At 35.3% G+C, this 19885-nt stretch overlaps 2 protein-coding genes across 3 annotated transcripts; one reads left to right on the top strand and one right to left on the bottom strand.

The window, feature by feature from the left end:
• Nucleotides 1-3534: 3534 nt before the first annotated feature.
• Nucleotides 3535-12628, top strand: LOC114744330 (protein VACUOLELESS1-like). Of its 2 annotated transcripts, XM_028932500.1 has the most exons (16): nucleotides 3537-3721; nucleotides 3816-4609; nucleotides 5047-5337; nucleotides 5513-5652; nucleotides 5819-5924; nucleotides 6012-6104; nucleotides 7132-7221; nucleotides 7311-7424; nucleotides 7568-7675; nucleotides 7765-7838; nucleotides 9045-9099; nucleotides 9560-9741; nucleotides 9976-10105; nucleotides 10404-10506; nucleotides 11010-11107; nucleotides 12171-12628. In XM_028932500.1, the coding sequence occupies exons 2-16, from the start codon at nucleotides 3824-3826 to the stop codon at nucleotides 12333-12335; spliced, it is 2535 nt and encodes an 844-aa protein (XP_028788333.1). In that variant the 5' UTR covers nucleotides 3537-3721; nucleotides 3816-3823; the 3' UTR covers nucleotides 12336-12628. The 2 variants fall into 2 exon arrangements, with proteins under 2 accessions (XP_028788334.1, XP_028788333.1); XM_028932501.1 differs by having other exon boundaries at nucleotides 3535-4609; nucleotides 12139-12628.
• A 937-nt stretch (nucleotides 12629-13565) lies between these two features.
• LOC114744313 (3-hydroxyisobutyryl-CoA hydrolase-like protein 5) lies at nucleotides 13566-17966 on the bottom strand. Its single transcript, XM_028932483.1, has 15 exons — nucleotides 17678-17966; nucleotides 17468-17551; nucleotides 17239-17307; nucleotides 17018-17081; nucleotides 16751-16824; nucleotides 16557-16640; nucleotides 16367-16451; nucleotides 15809-15894; nucleotides 15281-15402; nucleotides 15114-15174; nucleotides 14909-15007; nucleotides 14633-14734; nucleotides 14398-14439; nucleotides 14012-14118; nucleotides 13566-13917 (listed from the first exon to the last, which is right to left on the bottom strand). Exons 1-15 carry the CDS (start codon nucleotides 17708-17710, stop codon nucleotides 13878-13880), a joined length of 1152 nt encoding a protein of 383 aa, XP_028788316.1. The 5' UTR covers nucleotides 17711-17966; the 3' UTR covers nucleotides 13566-13877.
• Nucleotides 17967-19885: the final 1919 nt, after the last annotated feature.

Here is a 19885-nt window from a genome sequence, read left to right on the forward strand (position 1 = left end):
AATTCCCCATGAGACAAACTGAAGCTCCGATCTGTACGTTTCCGATGCCACAGCAAGTAGACAAAAGCTAGAAATGTTTCTGTCGGTTCATATATCATGGAGTTGAGCAAATATTTGGGTGTGTTTGGTGTCTGGTCTATCTTGTATAATATAATTATTTTATTGTCACTGAAAGATGCAGAAATCAGACTAAAATCGAGTCATGAATCAGTGGAGTGATTGGCCCGAAAAGAAACAGAATCAAAACTCATTTGGGTCGACCATTATAAATACTCCTTATGAGCATGTTTTACGTAAGACAAAATAAAATTTCTCTCATATACTTATATCTTATAAATCATTATTGAAAAGTTTCTTATAAGCTATTCCAAACATACCCGAACAAATACATTGGTCTTTTAGTCTCTTTTTGTGTACAAGGCTACATTGTGTGTCCCGGTTCATCAGCATGCTACAATGTAATATTTCTGTATATTACCTAGCTAGTTTGACATTCAATTTCATTCTATAAGACCCTAATCCACTTTGTCTCTTATATTTATCTATTTTTTTAAAGTAATCGTTATAGCAGTTGTACATGTTAAAAATTATATCAAATGGTAATTATAGTTAATACACATAATTAACAAAGGTATCCTATAAAAGATAACAGAGTAACACTTATTTTTATAAATAATTAATTTAATAAATTTTTTTAACCCACCTAAATTAGTCAACTAACTTTTATATTAAGGACCAGAGATAGTAATATACTACTACCTTCTGTTCTTAGTATAAGACATCGTTTGACTTTTATTTATGTCCTAAATATAAGACTCCAATATATTTTGTTTCTCATATTTATTCATTTTTTTTCAAGATAATTCTTCTAATAATGGTAGTTCTAACCAATAAACTTGATTAGCAAGGAGATTTTTGGAAAGACAACATCTATTTATTACAAATAACTAACTTAACTTGCTTTCTTAATTTATTCAAATTAGTCAATCAGCTCTTATATTTAGGATAAGAGAGGTAGTATCATTTTGCTTTTTATTAATACTTCAGAAAGGTAACCATTAGTTGACAAGATAACAGACACCCGTTTTAGAATACGCAAGTATATAATAAACAACGTGGTAGCGATTAAAAAACCTGAGGGGACGGTCGAACGTGACATGAAGGTGACTCTCTTGTTTTGCGTACATATTAGAGTCCGTTTGGAACAGTTTATAAGTTATAAGCTATTTTTTAATAGTAATTTATAAAATACGAGACAAATATGTGAGAGAAATTTTGTTTTCATTTATGTGAAATATGCTTATAGAGGATTTTTACTATTATGCTAAACGGGGCCTTAGTGTCCAGCATGCTATATCTAAGCCGCTTTGGCCAGAGATCTGTTCCTGAGTCCGTGTTGCGTTGGGAGTGTGTGACTAGGTGCCTCCCCTGCGGGAGAAGACTCCAAAGGCAGATATGAAAAAGAAAAAAATTATTGTAGAAAAGGGAGGAATTAAAATAAGGTGTTCTAAGAAAAAGATTTAATAACTCAAAATATACAATAAAAAGTTTTAGTATAAAAATAATAATAAATTTATGCTGGTTACTTGCTATGAGATTTTTTTCATAAATATTTTTTTTTAAAATCTCAGTAATTTTCAGGGGAAAAAAAAGCAGCTTTGGCGGGAAGAATACCCAGGGGAGGTAAAGGAATGGGGCTTGGATTGCTATTGCCAGTGTTCCAATTTTCTAACTTATTTTCTTTTTTAATTTGGAAAAAGTTCTTGACGGGAAATTTTCCGTTTCCTTCTTTTCAAGTTTTTAAGAATTATTTTTTATTCCAATTGAATATTGGGAGAATTACAATCATCCCATATAAATATGAGTGTTCAACTGTGTCCCGTCCCACTGTCCCGTCCCTGTCCCAGTCATTTTGGGACGGGACAATCCCGTTCCGAAAACTTTTGGGATGGAACGAAAGCGGGATGGGATAAAATTGTTTCAGGACGGGACGGGACGCGGGATAGGGGTGTCCCATCCCAATCCTGCCCCAATATATTATTTTTAGTTGTTATATATTTATTTTATTTGTCATTGTAATAGTATTTTGGTAATGATATTTATCAATTGTTATTTTTTAATTGTTTATAAGTTGTTTTTGTATGAATTACATGATATTCTTTGTAGTGAATATTTTAGGTTTGTTTATTTTTTGTCTCTCATGATTACAAAAAACAGTTTTCTTTGTCATTGTTTTGTCATTTTTATATATTTTTCTCATATAGTTTTTATTATAACTTTTTACATTTTCCGTGTTGTTAGTTTTCAAATTAAAAAAATTAAAAAAAGAAAGATGAGATGTTCTTGTCCCGTTCTAGTTTTGTCTCGTCCCAATTGGGACGAGACGGAAAAGTCGTCCCGTCCCATTTATCGGGACGGGACTAGGACGGGGTTGTCCTTGTCCCATCCGGTCCTATGAACACTCCTACATGTAAGAGAAATAATCACTAAAAGGTCTAATAACAACCTGAGCAGTCTGTAATGACAAGTTTTAGAGTAGAGAATAATAACTTCTGGGATTTGTTTTGTAATGTTTTTTTTTACATGGAATCTCATTATAATTCTCCTTTAAATATTTTGAACCAAATGGGTTCTTAGAAATTTTAGCCCTTTACCTTTTTTCCTTCCTATTTTCCAAAGCCTAATCATCCAAAAAGTCCTTTTTTGGGCCAACGCAGAAACTCGCTTGTAGCCTCTGTATATAAACTGTTCCTGAACATTCCGCAACTATGACCAATCAATGCTTACCAAGAAAAGTATTTGTTTCAATTGCAAAATAAGAGTATACCATAAAATTTAAAGAATTTGAACTATAAATACTAAAACACTAAATAACTACTCATTTTATCCTAAATATAAAATCTATTTTGTAATATAATTTACATGATAAAATAAGTCTTGCATTAAGCATCTCAAAATTTGATATGATCTTAGGTTTTCGATTAATGTGACCTCTATATTTTTCTAAGAATTCAAGGCGTATTGAAATTGAAGTGGAAAAGCTACTTAGTGTTGAAAGTGATAAGAATCTATTGGAATTAATTTAAGCTTTGAACAGCGTATTTCTCTTTTAACCATTGAACTACATAATTTCTTTGAACTCAAAGAAAACCACAAAATTTCTTGGGTATAATATATCACTGTTGAAATGACTTGTTTTGTCCTCTTTTTTTTTTTGGCCAACAAATGACTTGTTTTGTTTGGGGAAAAAAAGATCTATATATCCTTAAGATTTTATATTTATATTAAACATCCTTTGGTTAAACATAAATGCAATTATATTCCATTTATTTTAGAGTGTTAAACATAAATGCAATTATATTCCATTTATTTTAGGAATAAAATATTTTTAACAAAAATTAAAATGACATGAAAGTGTTTCTCGCCTCGCTCTGAACACGAAAGGGGAATTTCTGGCAAAAAAAAAAAAAAACAAGAAAGGGAGAAAAAAAGAACATCAAACAAAATTTTGGAATCAACTCTTTCATCTCCTTCTCCAGTCAAGTGAGCACAACACTCAGTAGAATGAATTTGGAGTAGTTTGTAGACTAGGCTTAACGACGATGCATTACTTCTGCTCTTCTTCCTTCGCCCTTTAGCTAAGATTTTCCGATTTCTTCTTGGAGCAGAAATCTAGGTTTCTGAGATTTCTGATTAATCCAATTCATCATTTTTTTATGCAGTAAATAATCAACCTTTTGGCTTCGGTCTTTCTTTTTCCCATCTTAATTTCTGTAAGAAGGCATCAATCCATCTAATCCTTGCCGAAAACGCAGTTTCTCCCATGGCGAACGTCTCTGTCGCCGCGGAGTGGCAGCTCCTGTACAACCGGTATTATCGGAAGCCTGAAATCTACCCTATGAGATGGAAGCACATCGACCTTAGTCGCAACAAAGTTGCTTGTGCCCCTTTCGGCGGTCCCGTCGCCGTGATCCGTGATGACTCCAAGATCGTCCAGCTCTATGCTGAGTCCGCTCTTCGCAAGCTTCGAATTTTCAACTCCGCTGGCGTTCAGTTATCGGAAACCGTGTGGAAGAACCCCGGCGGCCGCCTTATTGGCATGGCTTGGACTGATGATCAAATCCTTGTCTGCGTCGTGCAGGATGGCACAATTTATCGGTATAATATTCATGCCGAGCTTTTGGAACCGAACATTTCGCTGGGCAAGGAGTGTTTCGAGCAGAATGTGGTAGAATGTGTGTTTTGGGGCAACGGGATGGTGTGTATTACTGAGGCGAATCAATTGTTCTGTATTGCAGACTTCAAAAACCCAAAAGCCACTAAGCTTGCAGACCCCGCAATTCCGGAGTTGCCACATTGTATGGCAGTGATCGAGCCTCAGTACACAATGTCTGGAAACGTGGAGGTACTACTTGGAGTGGATGATGCTGTTGTTTTGTCTGTGGAGGAAGATGCAGTGCAGCAATTAGGAGTCGAGGTGTTGCGGGGCCCCTTGCAGAAGATGGTAGTGTCACGTGATGGGAAGTGGCTGGCTTCGTTTACTCATGACGGCCGACTTTTGGTCACTACTTCGGACCTGACTGGCGTTATCATCGAGAGGGAATGTGAGGTTGGTTTTTGATTCTCTCGTGCTACTTAATTTAGTTGCCAAGGAACAGAAAAGGGGAGGGCTGTTACTAAGTCCGACACTTGGGTTTTGCATAAAATCTATTTCAGTAAAGAAGCTGCAGGGTGCTATAGAAGTCGACAATCACAAGAAAGTCATGGAAGTTGAGTGAGGCGCACATTGAGTCGGTGTTTGCTTGCTTGTAGCTGAAGTTGATTTATTCCATGTTATTTGTTAATAATTATCTTCTGAGTCGGTCTTGCAATCTAGATGTCACTTGTTCTTAAATGCTACCGTTACCAGTTATAAGTGACACGCAGGACCTCATAAATCTTAACAAGGCATTCGCGATGGTTATCATGTTTACTCTATTTGATAGTTTTTCTATTAGAGCTTCTTGTTGAATGCCTATAGCTTAATGACTATTTTCATGCATGCAGTCGGCGCTTCCTCCAGGGCAGCTTGCTTGGTGTGGAATGGACGCTGTGCTGCTTTACTGGGATGACATACTTTTAATGATGGGTCCTGATGGAGATCCGGTTCGCTACTTTTATGATGAACCTATAATTCTCATACCTGAGTGTGATGGAGTGAGGATATTGTCTAACACTAGTATGGAGTTTCTTCAGCGGGTCCCTGATTCCACTGTTTCAATATTTACGATTGGAAGCACATCACCTGCAGCTTTACTATATGATGCCCTGGATCATTTTGACAGGCGAAGTGCTAAGGTAGGGACTTTATTTGGGCTGGTGATGCTTATTTGATCTAGTTATACAAAAGGGGAAAACAATAAATCAAGCTAGCAGTTTCTGTGGATTATGGAAGATGCATCTGATCTTATATTTGCAAGTCAGTTATGTCATAAATTTCAGATGAGTTTTTAATATTCTTACCATTCACCAGGCAGATGAAAATTTGAGATTGATAAGATCGTCCCTTCCTGAGGCTGTCGAAGCATGTGTTGATGCTGCTGGTCATGAGTTTGATGTTTTGCGGCAGCGGACTCTCTTAAGAGCAGCCAGTTATGGCCAAGCTTTCTGCAGGTGAGTTTGATTATGACTTACTGGAGCAATGACCGGCAAGAATGTTATAAAATCTTTGTATCATGTCGTTTTAAGTTTGTTGCTCCCAATAATAGTCAATGACTTAAGGATAAGCATATTTTTCTGATTTTTGCTCTCGGTAATGATATCCAGTTGACTTTGGCAGCAATTTTCAACGTGATCGTATTCCAGAGATGTGTAAAATTCTACGAGTCTTGAATGCAGTTCGCAGCCCAGAGATTGGCATTCCTCTCAGTATTCAACAGTATAAGGTCTTTAGAGCTTACTTGTCTTGTCCTCTCCTTCCCACCTGAAAAATGTCATAAGCTGAACTTGTACTGAATTTTCTCTTTCCTCAGTTGCTCACGCCATCTGTCCTGATTGGGCGCTTGATTAATGCTTATCAACATCTGCTTGCTTTGCGGATATCAGAATATCTTGGAATGAATCAAGTAAGTATATATATATAGTGTTAGTTTGGGCGTTATCCAGAGTTACATTTTTTTTACAACTGTGTACCATTCTTGTGGGCCCAAGACTAAAACTGGAAGTATTCTCTCAGTTGTGTAAGTTGAGGTTTTTCAATCTGTGCCCCTGGGCTAGGGCACATTGTTGTCATTATGATCTTATCTCTCCTGAATTCATGATAAGCCGTGCCCCTCTGTTACTTATTGCATTGCTGTTAATGTTCATACTTCATATGTGTAGATGTCTGTCTTTTTAAGTTATTGACTGAGCCTAAACATAATCATACCACTGTAAATTCTCAGACTTTGATTCTCCATACTAAAAAACTGTAATCCCAGAAGATAGAAGGAAACATGAATTAGCAATGTTGCTAAGTTGGATTTGCATGGAGCTTTTGAGAATTGAGGGGGCTTAGAGTAGTCAATTATCATTGGGGAATTATGATGTGAAAACATCTGAAAGTCAGCAAGAGTTATTTAAACATTAGCTATAGGGAAAGTTTCAAATGCTCGCAATAATGTAATTCAGAATCTGTGCACGTAATGATGGTACTGGTTGGTCAATGAATTCTCTCTCCGGGCATGAGGGAAGCAAGATGACTAGGTGTTAATGCGGGAAAATACAAGAACTTGAGGATAGACATCTGATGATGTTGTGGTGATCCCTGACCTTACCTTGTGCTGGCACTTGGCGTCATTTCTCATATTGGAAAATGGAAAAGATATTGGATTGAAAAATAAAGAAATATTTTTATGAATTTTTCTTGATTTGTTCCCTTATTTTCTCTGTGATGTTTTTTTTTTTTTTGTTGAGAAAAGAAGTCTGTGATGGTTTTTAAAATAAACAAGAAAAATGAATAAGCAAGAAGGAAACAAAGGGGGCGAGGGAAAAACTAAACACTGGGCAGTTCTTAATTCCTGGTTCCTCATTAGTTGTTTGTTATTGAAATCATTGACGTAGCAATTTCTATTCTGTGTATGAATTCGATTTTCTCTTGCTGCTTTTGTGTAGGAAGTGGTGATAATGCACTGGGCATGTTCAAAGATAACATCATCATTGACTATTCCTGACGCCACACTTCTTGAAATTCTGCTTGATAAGGTTTTTCACAATTGGAGTTCTGTAGTGTTTATTTATTCTGTTTATGGCAAAGAAACGACTCATGAAATTAAGCATCTTTTGATTCCTAGTTAAAAATGTGCAAAGGCATATCCTATGCTGCAGTGGCTGCCCATGCAGACAAGAATGGCCGCCGAAAATTAGCAGCCATGCTTGTTGAACATGAACCACGCTCTTCTAAACAGGTATTCTGTTTCGCTGGTTTTTCCAGTGATATGTTGAAGTTATTAAACTGTTTGTGATACAGAATTTCTATTAAAATGTTTCATAAAATATGGTTTGTTCTATTGTAGATTTTATCTTCATGCTCAATAATTCTTTTGTTTAGGTTCCTCTCTTGTTAAGCATAGGAGAAGAAGATACAGCCTTGACAAAGGCAACTGACAGTGGCGACACAGACCTTGTTTATCTTGTCCTCTTCCACATATGGCAAAAGGTTTTACTCCAGAGAGTTCTGAATATAGTTAAATAATTATGTTTGAATGCAAGTTTACATCTCATGCGTGAATTCTTCTACTGATGCAGAGGCAACCTTTGGAATTCTTTGGAACAATACAAGCCAGACCATTAGCACGTGACTTGTTTATAACTTATGCACAGTAAGTGGCCTAGAAAAATACAGCACAACTGCACGAGGCAAACCCAGGTGGCTGAATGATAGCTCTAGCCAAATGAGGAAATTAGTTTGTATGTGATAATGAAGTTTTGAACAAATAATCATATGGGAGTGAAAGGACTGGGGTTGAACTTCAGTAGTATATTTAACAAAGTCTATGGAATCGGATCAGATACTGAACTGGGAATGTAATTGGGTCATGGGTTTAATGGTTCTAGTTCAACCAGGGGCTGAATGAACCTTTTATGTAATAATTAAATTAAAAAAAATAATATCATATGTGATAATATATGCATAAGAAATACAACATCAAGTTATTGAATAGCTAAAATAAACTTGAATAGTCGAATTTCACAGTGAGTTAATAAGCTCACATAGTAGTAACAAATTCCAAACTCTTAATGAGGGTATTTTTGGGAAGAATAATTGAGTCCCTTTTTCAAAAACCAGGTTTGGTTTCCAGTTCAACTTTGGTTTTCATCTCAATAGCCAGTTCAAAACAGTCTGACGACAAAAATGGTGTAAAGCCTCAAACAATGCTGTTTATCAAAGCAGGCAGCAGTTGAATTGGTTGACCATCTGGTCTGGTCCCGTTCTAAAACGCTGATATTTAATATACATTGAAGTAGGTTCTAGATTATTTCCTTGTCATACGAGATCTGTTCATCATATGATTTCTAGTATTGTAGACTAGGAATTTCGGGGAGGGAGTATGCTTATGAGCCGATGGAAAAAATTCTGATAAAATGTGTGAACTCATACATGCCGCTGACAATATATCCTGGCAACAATATAGCTGGAAAAATTTCTAGGATTTTGCCTTTCTTAGCGTCAGTGCAATGAAGTAATAGGTTGCAACCATAAGCATGGAAGGCAGTGTTGTTTTACTGAATTCCAGCCAAGGATATCCCTGACTATTAATCTCCATAGGTACAAATGATGGATGCAGGGCAAAATTCACTAAAAAGTAGACCTTTCTGCATGTAATGAATATAACATTGGGACTTTCTGTTTGCAGAGCTAATCACCCAGTTGCATGATTCTGTTTTTATACACAGCACATAGTTTACTCTCTATTGATTTTTTTCCTCCTAAATTCAATCACCCAATTATAAACACGTGCTTTAAAGTGATAATTTTCTTCTAAATGTGTATCATTGGAGCAAAACTAGCTAAATTTTTGTTTCAGGTACTATAAACATGAATTTCTGAAGGACTTCTACTTATCGACAGGACAACTTCAAGTAAGTCATTATCTCCTGAATTATATGAATATTTCAATTGAGGTGAAAGGGAACATCATGCTTTTGTCATAGGTTTTGTTGCTTTGAGGATTCCCCACCCCCCCCCCCAAAAAGAAAAAAGAAAAAGAAAAAAAACCAAGAAATTTTGACTTTGTCTTTTATTCATACAATCTGGCAAACCTTGTATGTGTGGAGTTGACAACCTGCATGTGAACATTTTCTGTCCACCTGAAGGTTTTAAGCTCTTCTTTGTGTCCTTTTTTCTCTTCATTATATGCGGGACTCTGCCTAATTTTCTCATTATTGATTAATTATTCTGTCATAAGTTTTATCGTCATTGTTTTTTGTCTTGTTAAATGTGTGCATCGCTAGTGAAGCTTATCCTTCTATCACAATATCTAGTTGACCACAAGATTTCCATTTAGATACTACAAATTTATCTAGAAGTTAATTCTCGTAGGATGTGGCTTTTCTGCTGTGGAAAGAATCATGGGAGCTAGAGAAAAACCCCATGGCAAGCAAAGGGTCTCCACTTCATGGCCCTCGTATAAAACTTATTGACAAGGCACAGAATCTCTTTGCAGAAACAAAGGAACATGTTTTTGAATCAAAGGCAGCTGAAGAGCATGCAAAACTGTTAAGGTGTGAATATTACTTTTATTTTGGTTATATCTTTAGACTATACTATAAATCTTCGCAACATCTGCATTTGTATTAGGCTGCAATGCACTGCATAGTCTGGTGTATTTATGTGATAATTCATATTTTATTATTAGACAGGGATTCAGATTTTACTAGGGTATGTGTTCTTGTTACATGGCTATAAATATCATGGAATAAAAAAATTGACATTCTGATGCTGTTACTGCGCTGCAGAATACAGCATGAATTAGAAGTGAGCACAAAGCAAGCCATTTTTGTAGATTCAAGTATAAGTGATACAATCCGTACGTGTATTGTATTGGGAAATCACCGAGCCGCAATGAAAGTGAAAACAGAATTTAAGGTGAGTTTTTAACTAGTTTCTTCACCTTCTTTTCTTGAATGGAAAGCAAGGTTTCTTTTGTGCCTTTCCACCTATGTTTTGCTTGTTATGTCAAGAATTTTTGAATTATCAACATTATACATGCCTCATTCGATCCTTATCACTTGAGCTAGCCTTAAGTGGTTCTTTTCATCTGCATTTTAAACCAATTGAATAATGTTAATACAATTTAAGCAATAAATATTTTTCTTATACCTTGTGGAGCTAAACTTTTGGTTTCTGAGACACTTATTGAACTTCTGTTGTTATATTACCTTAGGTGTCTGAAAAGAGATGGTATTGGCTGAAAGTCTTTGCTTTAGCTACCATCAAAGATTGGGCTGCACTGGAAAAATTTTCAAAGGAGAAGAAACCACCAATTGGTAAGCTTGTCCTCCTAGTTAATTTGTGAGCATCAACTCTAGATTCATACTAATGGTGTGAGATTTTCTTAATTTTAATGGGACAGATTGTGAGGATCATCAATCAATGACACATCCATATTGATCATTACCTCTTGGAGGATATCTTATCCAGTGCTAAAAATCATTATTCTGACTCCCGTTTCTGTTCCCCATCCTCTGTTCCCAAGTGCGAATATCTTAATGTACTGAATGCTAAAGTGAACAAAGCAAAATTTTTCTCTACTTTGCCATAATCCATGGCCGTTGGAAAATTGATAGAGCATAACAAGTGAACAAAAAAAGATCTGATGGTAGATTTTCTAACTTTTTATGTATTATATTTATATTGCTTTAGTTTTAAAAGGTCTCTTGTTTGCAGCGTCTTTTCTTCAGAATCGTGTTAAAATAATTGTTGCATGTATTTTTGCTACTGGATAATACGTGATTGCTGCTCTAAAGCTCACATGATGTGGGATCTGTAGGTTACAGGCCATTTGTGGAGGCATGCATTGAAGCAGATGAAAAGGCAGAAGCTTTGAAATATATCCCAAAACTTGCAGATCCTCGAGAAAGAGCTGAGGTATGTTTTTATAGATGCATGGAGTGCAACTCTATTGCTTAAGATTATCATTGAGAGCCTAGGTATTTTATGGACACAATAAATATGAGATTCAACTCCTAATTTTGCATACCACAAGATGCTCCTTCTATATTCTAGTCAAAGGTTTGACTGTTGTGCTAACCAGAAGTGGAGTTGCTGGTTTCATATTTTTGCACCTTTACCTACCTTTGAATTTCAATAAACTCAATTCCTTCTTTCAATAATGATGTGCCTTAGTTGTTAAATCCATTATATGTGCACTGCGCAGAAATGGTAGAAGAAAATGTTAATCAAACATGAGGTCAACTAGTATTATTACCAGATTGGTGAAGTAGGGAAAAGCAAAACTTTTACCAATACCACAAATATGATCACCGAGGCATATAAAACTCTCTGTTTGTCAATTATCATTATTATATTTCTTCCCTTTTCTTCATCATCCTTTATCATTTGCTACTCACTCTAATGTTAATGCCAATGTGTTGCAATTTCTCTTTGAATGGCATAATCATGAGAGTTGAGAACTATGCTCTGCTTATGTTCATCCCATTTATCACACCTTTGCTGAAGCATCTTCTTTATTGCGTTAAACCCATTGCCTGGAAACAGGATCAGCCACTCTGATTTTTTTTTTTTTAAACCTTTTTTCCCTCAACAGATGCGATGCTTATTTTTCTTAATATGCAATCATTATGAGTTTTCTTGGGCTTTCTTTTTATACGATTACACATTCATCTTAACATTCTTATTTTTGCTACATTTTGTTTGCTCTTGTTCTGTCATTGCCCAATATTCACTATCAAACAACATTACTAGTCTTACAAGGCCACAGCAAATTACCCCAGATAAAAGAAAACTAATTTTTGCCCCTTTGCATTGTTATGGTCCAGACTCTAGTTCAGGAACACCATGGAAGGAGAGATTTGGGAACAAATATTAGAGCCTTTGCTTGCAATGATATAGAGCTTTGTTATAATTTTGCCCCTATGCAATTTTTGTACTCACAGCAGTTTTGCTTAATCCTTTCTGCAATCTTGGACAGTCATATGCACGAATTGGCATGGCAAAGGAAGCCGCGGACGCTGCTTCTCAGGCTAAAGATGGTGAATTACTCGGTCGTTTGAAATTGACTTTTTCACAAAATGCGGCAGCGTCATCAATCTTTGATACTCTCCGAGATCGGTTGTCTTTTCAAGGCGCCTCATAATTTTCTTTTCTCAGGTTTTTCTGTTCCAGCCTTCGGTTTGAGTCTCAGTGTGTGTATATTCCCTTTGAAAATGAAATCATCTGACAGTAGTGAGAGGCAGATGAGGTGAGATGCTCTATATTTTCTTATCCTCTTGATGTTCCAAGAATCCATTCTGTAATTTTTTTTCCCTGCTTCGTTTACCGGCAGCCTAACAATCAATGCATTTTGTGAATGAGAAGTGATAACAGTTGAGTTTGGTTATTGTAAATTATCAATTTGTGTTAAGTTTTTGGAGATTTGTCTGTCAAATATTTGCTATGGATAAGGTTGGCCCTCGCTCTTGGCAGTTGAGTTTGGTTATTGTAAATTATCAATTTGTGTTAAGTTTTTGGAGATTTGTCTGTCAAATATTTGCTATGGATAAGGTTGGCCCTCGCTCTTGGCAATTGGCTACTGGCTTGTTGCTCCATGGCATCTTGATGTTCTTTTTTTATTTTTGTTTTTTTGTTTTTGTTTTTTAATTTTCGAAAGGACCTTGCGAGGGGTTTTCCGTTTGCTGTTTATCAGAAGTCCGTGCATGAAGCAGAAAGTGGGTGAAAATGAATTATTATGATGGAATTTATGTTTAAATATATTTTAAAAAGGCCAATTTTGTAAGTTGAAAGAGATTTGGAAAACTTGAACCAATTTTTTTTATGTGTACAACTTAAACTCGAACCAATTTCCATTTTTTTTTGGTAAAACTAAAACTGATGCCATTTTAAATTTAATAATGGAAGAAAAATATATGTGATCCAACCTGATTAGCTGATTCAAAACACTTAACTAAAGTGGTCAAAGAACTGATTAAATAGTCTGACTTGTCAAATTAGATTGGATTTTTATGCCATGACATTAACTTCAAAAAAGAATCCTACAATAGCTTTTACCAAAGGTCGTTTGAAAACACTGCAAATGATCTTTCGGAAGTAAAATAAATTAGTGAAATGGCCGTCTTCCTAACTGCATCCTTGGCTTTGATATTGGTAGGATTATTTCTAGTTTTTCTTACAGTTACGGGGAAGTTTTGAATCCAGTTTGATTTCGGTTGTGCAGCTCGAAGCCAAGCGGAAAGGATTCCGTGAAAATATTGTCTTCACATCATTTGCAATATGATTGCCTCTTCATCATTAAAAAAAACAAAAAATTATCGTCACCAGTCAGCTCACTGGCTTGACCAATTAATTTTATCTGTCACACAACCAGTCAGTTCATTGAAAAGTCTTCCCATTAAGTTAGTTAGACACTCCATAGTGTGATTTATCTATTTGCTTCATTGAGATTAAAATGATTAATTGCAAATCTTGACTCTTTTAAGAACTTCAAGGTTGACAGTTCTTCATAACTCATGAACCCTCTCATTTTATTCTAATTCTAAATTACATGAAAGCATCAACCATAAACGAGGCATGGATATCCACCACTAAGCATAAGAACCTGAGCCAAATATCCGTAGTAATCTTACTCTTCAAGGAAGAAACAGCATCTAACCAGATATTCTTCCTGTTCGCTCCTCTTATCTTAGGCTGCATAAGCAGAATTCTCATATTTGCCTTCCCACCTGTTTCAAATCAGAGAAAGGCATTTGATTATGTTGCTGAATAAAAGCTACAGAATCATATCCAGTGAATCACATCATTCAAAATATTCCCAACCTGCATTCCTCCTTCTCCGGAATCTGCAGCTCAAAATCCTTTTCAAATGGCTGAAAGACCAAGTCCACCTTTCCATCATCTACTTTGTCAAGTGCTGGAGGTTGCCACTGAAAGAAGTTGATAATTTGTGATCAAATAGTAAGAATAGGACATAACGGCCTTGCTATCTTTGATGTATCATATGATGAGTTGAATGCTAATAAGTTTGTCTATGTGAGATTATTAGTATTAACATACAAACTGTGAGATGAAAAACCAGTTTTCCCCCAGTTTCAGCACCAAGTATCTCAACTTAAGCTGAAACCAAAAAGCGTCTAGGTACCATATATATGGTTTTTAGAAGGGGAAGGATACACAGTCAGACTGGAAGAGGGAGGAGAGAATACCTTTGGAGCATTGTCCTTGTCAATGGTAAGAGCTCTAATACCCTGTTCATCAAGAGACAAGTTTGCATCGCTTTTAGTAGGCAATTTTTTTTTTCTTGAAAATAAACTGAGAAGAGCTGCCTTGGGCCAATTTTATTGAGCAGTGAAAACAAGAATTAGCAGAGCTGTTTCATGAAAATAAACTGAGCAGAGCTGCCTTTTGCCAGTTTTAGTGAGCAGTGAAAACAAGAATTACCTCATACATATCCTCAGATATCGTGGTTCGGAGTATATTCATCGTCAGTCTAAATTCCTTTTTTAGACATTCTGATAGTGTCTGATTTCTTCCTTCACGAATCTGCGTTCATGGAAGTTGGGCAATAGCAGCATGAGTTGAAGAAACAGTATGCTCATTCAAAAACGCAAAAACTGAATTCACAATTTGAAGCTTCCCGTTGTTCATAATTTACAAAACAATGTAGTCCAGGAACGTAAGTCTAGGATCTTATTATTTTAACCCCCAAATCCTTACCGATCTTAGAGTTATTTTCAATGCAGTGGGTGATGACCTTTTCATTCCTTTAAGTATTGCGCCAATCCATCCATTTCCTTCTTTGCTTGCTTCAGCTTCCTTCAGAAAGCACAAATATTCTATATAATGAACAAGGGTGCGTAATAATGCCATAAAGCTCCTATATAATTAGAGAAACCAGGAGATGAGCGGGGAAGAAACTTACTAATGATTTTATAATTTCTTCCACAGTATCCTTTGAGAAGCACTCGTCAATCATCGACTGCCTGAAAATCTCAAAATGTTACTGGCATGAGTGCGATGCACTGTGCTGGCACTAACAACAAAATCAAATGGGAAAAAAGTTACACATTATCAATAAAAAATTATTACTTGTTTAAGATGCTGTCTTCGTCAAGCTTAACTTCTGAAGAAAATTCTTCAATCACTGATCTTACAGCATTCTCATCACCAGAATTTAAGGTAATCAGGCGCTTCTCTAACTCAGCAAGTTTCTGATACGAGGAGATTATAGCGATCAACTTATATTTAAACCAATTTCATGACAAACCAATAACTTTATGATAAAATGCAATTAACATTATCTATTTTGCAGATCTGTTTAAATTATTTATGGACTTGGACTAATACGTTCCCACCATTGACCATAGCTATATAGACATATATATATAAATATATATATATATTCAGCTGTCAGGAACTTCTTCATCCATCAAGAAAAAAGAAAGAAATCAATTCTTCCTAAATTGGTTGAACTGTTTAGCACCGAAGCCCATGTGTGAATCTATTCTTAGATACTGAACAAACGTGAAACAGGATTTGAGAGAGATCCCATGTGGCTGTTGTACATCAACTAGCATAATTACATGAAAGAGGAGCACATATTAAAGATAAACTAACCTCAGAAGGGACAAAATGGGTTGCCAGTCCAGCTGCGACTAATTCCTTCCCATTCAACCGTCCTCCGGTCAATGCCAAGAATTCCCCTGCATATTTACATGTAAGTGAGGTAATTGGTTTTTTTTTTTTTGAAATTGATATAGTAAGAAATAATAATTTTGATATAAATATTGTAATAAAAAAAATAAATAGGTCTAAATATAGAGATAATGACATATTTGTCAATTTATAATTACCTCCCCTCCCCTCCCCTCCCCTCCTCTTATGAACCAAACAAGAAATCTCCCCTCCCTTCCCCTCCCTTCCAACCAAACAAAATCATGACCTCCCTTCCCCTCCTCTCCCCTTCCTTTAATTAACTTCCCCTCCCCTCCCTTCGGTTGAACCAAACAAAGCCTTAGTCTTATTGTACAGATGGTTGATACTAATCCAACAAAAGCTAGACACTTTTGCTCGCATGAAGATTATACAGCATGTGAGACGGAAGCGTGAGAAAAGTCATTCAAAATAGTGAAAGGGAAGAACAAGATAAAGGAATTATTAGCCTTTAGAAATTACCCAATCGTCCAGGTAGATGAGAATGCACGTAAGAGAAGCTACAATCAGTATGAAACCCAAAACTTGCTTCTGGAGTGGCAAACACCTATATAAAAGAATTGATTTAAAGATGTCAGCATTTGAGAATTAAATCATAAAACTAGCCTGGGCATGGCTTTAGAATAATGTATAATACGGATTAAGCACCCACAGTTCTTTCCGTAACAACTGAAAATTTCATTGGCACCATGAATGATGCGCCTCCACCCATTGAAATTCCGTGAACAAGAGCAACCTGTTATAACATAACAGCACCATTCTACAAGACATAAGACTTTGCAAGCATAAACTTCTTCAAATTTTTGAGGACCAGAGTGGGATGAAGTCAAAGATTCTAAGAGGAACCTGGGTTTTCTTATACGTATGAATGTGATAGCAGAGCCAGTACATTCTGTAGACCACTTCAAGGCAGGAATCCTCTGTTCAGAAGAAACTCATTAGTACCAGCAGCTACGATGCAGGTTAGGGAATCCAGATATGCGCTCTAACTGGTTTCCCTCTGAATAACTCCTAGATATTCGCTTCCAAAAGAAAGAGGGAAAGTCTGTGAACTAGGAAGAAGCTAGTGCCCCATAAAGAAACATGAAAAAGCCAGCATAACAACATACTTACTTGTTTTTTTCCCATCATAAAACACTTTCAAATCCCCACCAGCAGAAAAAGCTCGACCAGCACCCTGAGCAAGTTTTAGGGAACAATTTAGTGATAGTAAATGAGCAACACAGCCCAGAGAAAGATAATCACAATCTGTTCGAATCATATAGGTACTTATAATTGATTAATCAACAGTGACATTGCACAATATTTGAAGAAGCCATGTGAATCAGAAAAACCTTGATGATAACAAGCTCTGCTTTATCATCTTTCTCCCACTTTTCTAGATATGCCGCCGCCAGCGAAACCTGATAACATTAGAAAGAAGAAGACTCAGCAGCCGTAGCAACTAAAAATTAGCATATCTCTGAAAATCACCCCTGAAGGGAATTTATTCACTAGAAAAGTTCGTTAGAAGAATTTCGTTTCAGAGAAAAACCAGGAAAGGAATTTACTCGCTTGACTTACAAGTTCAGGTGAAATAGCATTTAATTGACGAGGACGGTTTAAGGTGATCAACCTCACATGATCAATCTCTTCACCAAGAACAACCTTAACAACAAAAGCAGAAATTTCCGATCAGTCATCCATCACTCCCACTAATCGCAGAACCTCATTACAAATTTACCCCCAAAAAGCATCACATATCGGTAATAACAGAAATCAATAAACACTTGCCTGTTCATCAGGATTCGCAGCATTAACCGCCATTTCGAATCAAATGTTACTCTGCACAGTCAAACAAATAGCGGAATCGGAATTATAGCAATGACAATATATCAGACAATAAAATTGGAGGAAAGACTTGACAACCAACCGGGAAGAGGAAGAAAAGTTAATGAAGGCAGGTGAGGCAATGAGGTATTATAGCTCCAATAAAGGAAGGCAGGCAGGAAGCTATATAACATTATGAACAAACTGTACAGAGGGAGTCATCTGAGTAGGTCCATCTACCACCACGTGTAAACGCCTGAAGAACCGCAGAGCACTTTACAGAGAGTGTCTCGGCCTCACCAACCACCTCTCAACTGTAAGTTCGGAATACTGCTTTTCGATGCATAATAACGCAAGACCAAGTTTGACTTAATTTTACCTTCTTTTTTTTTAATAATATATATATACATCATCATTTGGACGGTTTATGTTTAGTCTAATTTCATCTTATGTTTTATCTCCTCTTTTATTATAAGAGTTCATTTGACTTTTATTTTGATCTTAAATATAAGATCTTAACTCACTTTAGCTCCCATATTTAATCTATTTTTTTTCAAAATAATCCTTGTACCAATGGTAGTTTTAACAAAAAATACTTAATTAACAAGGATATTTTAGAAAAGACAGCATATATTTATGATAAATAACTAATTTAACTAGTTTTTTTAATCCATTCAAATTAGTTAACCAGCTCTTATATTAAAGACTGAAGGTAGTATATAACTTTTACTTTTTATAATAAGATGTTTTTTAAAAATTTAATCATAAATCATTTAAATTTATGATATTAAAACTCAACCCATGTCGTCCGACAGTGAGCTAGTAATCCGGTGTAGTTAAGAGTTTTAAACAAACTAACCGAGTTTATTTTTATATATATATATTTTCTTATTTCTCATGGAGCCTCAAACCACAACGTTTAGAGTTTAAAAAAAGAAGAAGAAAAAATAGCAGCTCATCACATTTATGCTGTAGTAACTTAGTCTCAGTAGATTGTGTGCAATTTTATTCACGAATGTTCTATTTAGTAATGAATTGATATTTTTTTATTTAATTATCAATTCTTTCATGATTATAGATGAGTATTTTATATATTTTAATTAAATTGTATTATTTCAATTATGACTAGCTTAACTTGACCCTAATTTAAACCACTATCTCAATAGGTCTCCTAAACAATCCGGTTTTTTAGTGCCTAATTGAAATTAAATTTACATCATTAAGATATTATTATGAGGACCAGCATGCGGCGGACCAGCCCCTGAAGACCTAATTAGACCTAATGGTCCTACTAATAATATCCTAATTATGAAATTTAGTTTGTATAAAATGTACTACCTTCGATCCTAAATATAAGAGCTAGTTGACTAATTTAATGAGATTAAAGAAATAAGTTAAGTTAGTTATTTGTAATAAATAAGTGTTGTCTTTACTAAAATATCATTGCTAATCAAGTATATTAGCTAGAACTACCATTATTAAGAAGACTACTTTGAAAAAAGAATATATAAATATAAAAGACAAAGTGGATCAGAGTCTTATATTTAGGATCAAAATAAAATAAAATTTTATAGTTTATAATGCACACTATAAGGTATAAAGTTTTATATTTAAAAAGAGAGGCAATGGCAAATTTCGGTCCATTACCAGCAAACAAGCATTTAGAGCCAATTTATGGCAGTACAATGCGTTACTCCCGCCTTCTCATCATAAGCACATCAACAAAAGTCCAAATGTCACCTCCACTGCCGGCACCTACCTGCTCAGTGCTTGCTATAACTGATTTCTTCTTGTTTGTACTACTGCTTTGCCAAAACGAGTACTCAACCTTTTTTGTCAGACGGTACTGGCCCCGTCTCATAATACTCACACTTTATCCCAGCAAATATTCTATGATGAATTTTATAAATTTTAATTTTAATTTATTTTAATATTTAATATATTTTTTTAAATATTATCTTTAATTATTTTTCTCCTATCATATTTTTTATATATTTTTTTTAATCTTTTTTCTTGTTTATTATAAAGACATATTTGAAAACAAAAATCTATTTTTAACTTATTTATTATTTTTAACTAATTTTTACTAATTGTTTACTATTTATAAATTAGTTATTTGAAACTTATAATAAGAACAGAAGAAAGTAACATCTCTAGTTATTTTTTTCTTTT

The sequence above is a fragment of the Neltuma alba genome, unplaced genomic scaffold (genome assembly GCF_004799145.2).
Source record: "Neltuma alba isolate B1F8T4 unplaced genomic scaffold, ASM479914v2 tig00004331_pilon, whole genome shotgun sequence".
NCBI classification, from domain to species: Eukaryota; Viridiplantae; Streptophyta; class Magnoliopsida; order Fabales; family Fabaceae; genus Neltuma; species Neltuma alba.

Bases quoted from the DNA above. Each gene is read 5' to 3' on its own strand.
- LOC114744330 (XM_028932500.1), top strand. From the start codon at position 3,824: ATGGCGAACGTCTCTGTCGCCGCGGAGTGGCAGCTCCTGTACAACCGG. The intron at 4,610-5,046 runs GTTGGTTTTTGA...TCATGCATGCAG, and splicing joins TCATCGAGAGGGAATGTGAG to TCGGCGCTTCCTCCAGGGCA. The intron at 7,839-9,044 runs GTAAGTGGCCTA...TTTTTGTTTCAG, and splicing joins TTGTTTATAACTTATGCACA to GTACTATAAACATGAATTTC.
- LOC114744313 (XM_028932483.1), bottom strand. From the start codon at position 17,710: ATGGCGGTTAATGCTGCGAATCCTGATGAACAG. The intron at 17,082-17,238 runs GTTTTTCTGATT...AAACTTGCTCAG, and splicing joins CAGAGCTTGTTATCATCAAG to GGTGCTGGTCGAGCTTTTTC. The intron at 14,119-14,397 runs GTATTCTCTCCT...AACTTCTTTCAG, and splicing joins ACAAGGACAATGCTCCAAAG to TGGCAACCTCCAGCACTTGA.